The sequence below is a fragment of the Babylonia areolata genome, chromosome 2 (genome assembly GCF_041734735.1).
Source record: "Babylonia areolata isolate BAREFJ2019XMU chromosome 2, ASM4173473v1, whole genome shotgun sequence".
In the NCBI taxonomy this organism is placed as follows: Eukaryota; Metazoa; Mollusca; class Gastropoda; order Neogastropoda; family Buccinidae; genus Babylonia; species Babylonia areolata.
The window spans coordinates 60,393,816-60,401,315 of NC_134877.1; the positions used below are offsets into that span (position 1 = coordinate 60,393,816).

General features: G+C 50.1%; 1 protein-coding gene across 3 annotated transcripts in view; it reads left to right on the forward strand.

Moving 5' to 3' along the window:
• LOC143275722 (Kv channel-interacting protein 4-like) overlaps positions 1-7,500 on the forward strand; it is a 461,443-nt gene that overhangs the window by 84,918 nt on the left and 369,025 nt on the right. Inside the window, exon 1 of one of the 3 annotated variants that reach the window (XM_076580020.1) lies at positions 5,562-5,788. The exons of 1 other annotated variant lie outside the window; for it this stretch is intronic. In XM_076580020.1, the coding sequence (XP_076436135.1) occupies position 5,788 (1 nt within the window). In that variant the 5' untranslated portion in view covers positions 5,562-5,787. Of the gene's footprint in view, positions 1-5,561; positions 5,789-7,500 lie in introns of those variants that run through there. One more of the 3 variants, XM_076580013.1, reaches the window with a different exon arrangement.

The following is a 7,500-nucleotide window of genomic DNA, read 5'->3' on the forward strand; positions in this document are numbered from 1 at the left end:
GGTTCTGACGTGGAACGCCCTTGCGCTACAATACTGGTTCTGACTAAGAACGCCCTTGCCTTACAGTACTGGTTCTGACGTAGAACGCCCTTGCCATACAATACTGGTTCTGACGTTGAAAGCCCTTGCCCTGCTATGCTGGTTCTGACGTAGAACGCCCTTGCCCTGCAATACTGGTTCTGACGTAGAACGCCCTTGCCCTACAATGCTGGTTCTGACGTAGAACGCCCTTGCCCTGCAATACTGGTTCTGACGTAGAACGCCCTTGCCCTGCAATGCTGGTTCTGACGTAGAACGCCCTTGCCCTACATTGCTGGTTCTGACGTAGAACGCCCTTGCCCTACAATACTGGTTCTGACGTAGAATGCCCTTGCCCTGCAATACTGGTTCTGACGTAGAAAGCCATTGCCCTGCAATACTGGTTCTGACGTAGAACGCCTTTACCATACAATACTGGTTCTGACATAGAACGCCCTTGCCCTATAATACTGGTTCTGACGTAGAACGCCCTTGCCATACAATGCTGGTTCTGACGTAGAAAGCCCTTGCCCTAAAATACTGGTTCTGACGTAGAAAGCCCTTGCCATGCTATGCTGGTTCTGACGTAGAACGCCCTTGCCCTACAATGCTGGTTCTGACGTAGAGCGCCCTTGCCCTGCAATACTGGTTCTGACGTAGAAAGCCATTGCCCTGCAATACTGGTTCTGACGTAGAACGCCTTTACCATACAATACTGGTTCTGACATAGAACGCCCTAGCCCTATAATACTGGTTCTGACGTAGAACGCCCTTGCCATACAGTACTGGTTCTGACGTGGAAAGCCCTTGCCCTACAATGCTGGTTCTGACGTAGAAAGCCCTTGCCCTAAAATACTGGTTCTGACGTAGAACGCCCTTGCCCTGCAATACTGGTTCTGACGTAGAACGCCCTTGCCCTGCAATACTGGTTCTGACGTAGAACGCCCTTGCCCTGCAATACTGGTTCTGACGTAGAAAGCCCTTGCCCTACAATACTGGTTCTGACGTAGAACGCCCTTGCCCTACAATACTGGTTCTGACGTAGAACGCCCTTGCCCTAAAATACTGGTTCTGACGCAGAAAGCCCTTGCCATGCTATGCTGGTTCTGACGTAGAACGCCCTTGCCCTGCAATACTGGTTCTGACGTAGAACGCCCTTGCCCTATAATACTGGTTCTGACGTAGAACGCCCTTGCCCTACAATACTGGTTCTGACGTAGAACGCCCTTGCCCTACAATACTGGTTCTGACGTAGAACGCCCTTGCCTTACAGTACTGGTTCTGATGTAGAACGCCCTTGCCATACAATACTGGTTCTGACGCAGAAAGCCCTTGCCCTGCAATACTGGTTCTGACGTAGAAAGCCCTTGCCCTACAATACTGGTTCTGACGTAGAACGCCCTTGCCCTAAAATACTGGTTCTGACGCAGAAAGCCCTTGCCATGCTATGCTGGTTCTGACGTAGAACGCCCTTGCCCTGCAATACTGGTTCTGACGTAGAACGCCCTTGCCCTATAATACTGGTTCTGACGTAGAACGCCCTTGCCCTGCAATACTGGTTCTGACGTAGAACGCCCTTGCCCTACAATACTGGTTCTGACGTAGAACGCCCTTGCCTTACAGTACTGGTTCTGACGTAGAACGCCCTTGCCATACAATACTGGTTCTGACGTAGAAAGCCCTTGCCCTGCTATGCTGGTTCTGACGTAGAACGCCCTTGCCCAGCTGTGCGCAATAGGAGCTTTTGGCTTCTACTTCCTGTTGTTGCTACTGATGCTGCGGCTGTTTTCCCTTCTTCTTCTAATTAGTATAGGAAAAGAGGAAAAGATGAGACAGGGTGTCTATTGGGAGACAGTGAAATAAATCATTTTTCCATGCAATCTGTGTGTGTGTGTGTGTGTGTGTGTGTGTGTGTGTGTGTGTGTGTGTGTGTGTGTGTGTGTGTGTGTGTGTGTGTCTGTGTGTGTGTGTGTGTGTGTGTGTGTGTGTGTGTGTGTGTGTTCATGACAAGGGAGAAGACCCCAATCACATTTTTTTCTTAAACCCCGGACAATTTTCCTATTCAGTTGCCAAACATGAGTCTCCGAGGAATAAGGCGGGAAGAGGGTTGCGAGGGATGCGGGTGGGGATAGGGGCGGGGGGGGGGGGTGCAGTCTCTGGAGAGACACCGCCTGTCAGCGGTAAAGAATCCAGAAACCAGACAGCGCGTGCGCGCGCGCGCACACACACACACACACACACACACACACACACAAACATACATTTACATACAGACACACACACACACACACACACACACACACACACACACACACACACACTAACACACATACACACGTTTCAGTGTTTGTTCAAACTGTGTTGTTATTGCTCATTTTTATACAGGGCTAAGGCCTTAAAATGAATGAAATATCTTAGGCTGAGACTTTCCCTCTTCCCCCCCCCCCCTCCCTCTCTCATTCTCTCACTCATATACTCACTCACACATAGATAGATAGATAGATAGATAGATAGATAGATAGATAGATAGATAGATAGATAGATATCTCCTTGTTTTTCCCCCTTTTTCTCTCAGTCACTCTCTCTTTCTCTTTGTGCGTCCCTCTCAGGCGCGCTCTCTCCCCGTATTTCCCTCTCCCATCTTTCTCTCACTCTGTCTCTCTTCTCCCACACTAACTCTCTCTTTCGCTCTTTTCCTCTCTCTCTCCTCCCTATATCTCTTTCTTCCCCCCCCCCCTCCTCCCCCCTCCTGTCAGCCTCCGCCCCCCCCTCTCTCCCTCTCTCTCTCTCTCTCCTCCGTATAGTTCTCCCTTTCTCTTCCCCGGTGTATCACTCTCCCTCACCCACTCCCTATTCTCTCTCCACGCTCTATTTGCTCCGAACCTTTCAATATATCCCCCCCCCCCCCCCCCCCCCCCCCTCGCCCCCCCCCCCCCCCCACTCCTCACACTTTCTGGCTCCATCAATAACATCATTTCCCCCCAGCCGTACTTTCCACTTTCAGTCTTCTTTTCTCATGCGGCGCCCCCCCACTTCGTCTTTTGCACTCGTTCGCGCGCGCGCACATACACGCACACACACACACACACACTCAAAGAACCACACATACACACACACGCCCGCGCACGCACACATGCACGCACACGCACGCACACACGCACGAAACATACACACACACACGCACGCACGCACGCACACACACACTTAGATACACACACGCACATACACACATACACAAGCACACACGCAAGCACGTGTGCACACACACACATACATACACACACACACACACATGCACACACACACACGCACACACACACGCACGCACGCACACACACACACTTAGATACACACACGCACATACACACATACACAAGCACACACGCAAGCACGTGCACACACACACACACACACACACACACACACACACACAAATATATATATATAGTATATATATATATATATAGAGAGAGAGAGAGAGATGTATGTATGTATGTATATGTATCTATGTATAAAAAAGAGAGAAAAGAGAAAGAAGAAATAGACAGACAGACGGACGGACAGACAGACAGACAGACAGAAGACAGGGAGAGACAGACATAGAGGAGAGAGGACATCTAAACAAACCGTGCGGGCCCTAGGGGCACGAGAACATAAGCCGAAAGGTACGACAAGAGGACAAGGGCGTGGGTTGGAAGGAGAATATAATTATGTATATATATATATATATAGAGAGAGAGAGAGAGAGTGTGTGTGTGTGTGTCTGTACTGGAGGACAGAGGGGATCGGGGCGGGAGGGGCGGAGGGGGAGGGTGGGTGGCTGTCGAGGGATTTGGAGGGGATGGAGGTGAGCGTATGGGAGGAGAGGGAGAGGGAGTGGGGGGGGCGGTGGGGGGTGGTGTGTGGTGGTGGAAGGTCGAGTCAATCGATTCGGACTGCAGGAGGGACAAGAAGACAACACCTACTACTACTACTGCTACTACTACTACTGCTACTACCTGCCCCCACCCCCCTCCTCTTTCCCCTTCACCCCCACCTTCTCTCCTCCTCCTCCTCCTCCTCCTCCCTTTGGCAGCTTTCCTTCCTCCATATCCTTCTTCCATCACTTCTCTCTGTCTCTCTCTCTCTCTCTCTCTCTCTCTCTCTCTCTGTCTATCTGTCTGTCTCTCTCTCTCTCTCACTCTCCGTCTCTGTCTGTCCCTCAATCACTCTCTCTCTCTCATTCTCTTTCTTTCTCTCCTCCCTCTCTCTCTCTCTTTCGCTCTCTATCTCACTCTCTCTCTCTCTTGTTGTCTCTCTCTCTCTCTCTCGCTCTCACTTTCTCTCTCTCACTCTCTCTCGCTCTCTCTCTCTCGCTCCCTCTCGCTCTTTCTCTCACTCTCTCTCTCGCTCTCTCTCTCTCTGTCACTCTCTCTCTCTCGCTCGCTTGCTCGCACTTTCTCTCTCTCTCTGTCTCTGTCTCTCTCTGTCTCTGCGTGTTTTTGTCTTCTGTTTTTCCTACCACACACTTAGAAAACAACTCATTTAAACACATCGCCCACACGCAAGCTAGTACACATATAAACAAAAACGCACGCATGTACACATACACACACGCGCGTGCGCGCGCCGACACACACACACACACACACACACACACACACACACACAAACACACACACCAAAACACAACAGAACACACTCACACACCACAACACACACACACACACACACACACACACACACACACACCACAACACAACACACACAACACACACACACACACACACACACACACACACACACACACACACACACACACAACACACACACCCGCCCACACACAACACACACACACACACACACACACACCACAGCACAGCACAACACGCGCAACACACACACATACACACACACAACACACACCCGCCCACACACACACACACACACACACACACACACAAAACAACACAACACAACCCAACACATGCACACACACACACACACAGGTGGGGGTGGGAAAGGTTGTCAAGGAATGTATGTATGTACTGTATGTGGTGGTGGTAGTTGGCTAGCCATCGGCTGCTGCGAAAGTATTGGCAAGTGGTTCAGGCTTGGGGAGGCAATGTGATGCTATGTTACCACTGCACTACCACCACCACCACCACCACCCCGTCCCCCAGACCCCCGCCGCCCCCCCCCCCCCCCCAACCACCCACCTCCCCCCCCCCCACCCCCCTTCCCACATACACACACATCCACCCAAACCCAACGGCCCACAGCTCTCCAACTGCCCTTATATACACATTACACTGTCGCTGGGCACACACACACACACACACACACACACACACATGTCTATCTCTTTTCCCTCCTCCTCCCTCCCCCCCCCCCCCCCCCCCCCCACCTCGTTAGAATGCAGGACAGAGGCACATAGAGATCGCGCGCGTGCAGGCCAGTTGTATGTGTGGTGGCAGTTAGTTTGTGCTGGTGGTGGTGGTGGTGGCGGTGGTAGTGGTGGTAGTAGGTGGTGGGTGCTACACAACTACTGGCGACTTTTCTTACTTCCCGTCATCGTCATCGTCGTCGCCGTGCGTCGTTGCTGTTGTTGTTGTTGTTGTTGTTGTCGTCAGTCGTCGCCGTCGTCGTCGTCGTCGTTGTTGTTGCTGCTGTTGTTGTTGTTTGCTAGCAAGGATGGAGCGGCGGCGATGCCTGTTGCGGGCTGTCCAAGGCAGAGGAAGGGGTGGAGTAATATACCTGTAGCCACTTGGCTGGTGGTGCTGTCGGAAAAGTGAGTGTTTGAATGAGTGAGTGAGTGAGTTAGTGAGTGAGTGAGTGAGTGAGTGAGCGTGTGTGTGTGTGTGTATGTGTGTGTGTGTGTGTGTGTGTTTGTAAGTGTGTGTATGTGTGTGTAAGTATGTGTGTGTGTGTGTTTGTAAGTGTGTGTATGTGCGTGTGTGTGTGTGTATTTGTTTGTGTATGTGTGCGCGTGTGTTTGTAAGTGTGTATGTTTGTGTGTGTGTGTGTGTGAGGTGGGGGCAGGCGGGGGCATGTGTGTGTCAGTGTGTGGAGGGGAGGGGCGGAGGGGTATCTGTATGTATGCGTGAATGTGTGTGTGTGTGTGTGTGTGTGTGTGTGTGTGTGTGTGTCAGTGTGTGTGTTTGTTTGAGAGAGAGAGAGAGAGAAAGAAAAAGAGAGAGAGAGCAGGGCTAGAAATTCCCAGGTATGTTTTCGTTTTCGGGGGTGGGGGTGGGGGAACAATCAGATGACAAAATCTGCTCGATCCCGCGATTTTCTACTGACTTAATGAAGTAAGCTCTCCCTCCAAAGTACAAAGAAGCGGATCTCTCATTCATTCACATACTAAAAGTCTCCGAAAGCCTCTTCAGTGCTTGACGTTGGAGGTTTAGTTCGCGACTTAGTCACGGGCAGCTCGGCTGGCAAGTAAAACCCGAACACTGAACAACACTTGAGCAACACAACGTGTTGCTGACTGACAACTCCTAAAACTAGGTCCAGGTGATGAAATATTCTCGGCCAAAATTCGATCAAAACGCGGCGCCAACTGAACAACGGCCCGCTCTGCACACACACACACACGTGTCGTGTCCGTTGACAGAAAGCAAAGCGAAACGTGCCTTCAGAAATCAAACGGATCTTGTATGTAAGGATACTCGTTGGTCACGTTTTGCGGTCTGCACGTTTGCACTGGTTTGAATAATCTTTAATCATTCAACAGTATACTTTATTACAATTCAACAAGCTAAAAGCTTATACTGTGCTCACAACGCTGCATTTTTTTTTTTTTTTTTTTTTTTTCAAAAAGAAGCAAAAAAGTCGAAGTGGTGTCCACTTCTCAGCTTGATTCGAAAGGAGATTGTGTCTCTTCTTAGTTTAGTTGGGGTTTTTTTGGGGTTTTTTTGTTTTTTTTTTTACATTTTAGTTATTATTTATTTATTTGTGTAAGCTTATCTATTATTTATTCACCTTCCCCCCCCCCCCTCAAGGCCTGACTAAGCGCGTTGGGTTACGCTGCTGGTCAGGCATCTGCCGCGTTGGCAGATGTGGTGTAGCGTATATGGATTTGTCCGAACGCAGTGACGCCTCCTTGAGCTACTGAAACTGAAACTGAAACTGTAGTTTTTGCTTATCATCTATGATTGTCAGTATGAGCATTTCCACTTGTCCGCCGAAACGGTTTTTTGTTTTTTTGTTGTTGGTTTTGTTTTTTTGTTGTTGTTTTTTGGGTTTTTTTTGGGGGGGTTTGTCAGTTTGTCTTTGTTTGTTTTTAGGTAGAGTTCTGTTAGACAGTTGGACTTGAGGGAATTTCGAGCCCTGGTTGATGTGTGTGTGTGTGTGCGTGCGTGTGTGTGTGTGTGTGTGTGTGCGTGCGTGTGTGTGTGTGTGTGTGTGCGTGTGTGTGTGTGTGTGTGTGCATGTGTGTGTGTGTGGGTGGGTGTGTGTGTGTGTGCGTGCGCGCACATTATCGGAAGGAAGAGGTGA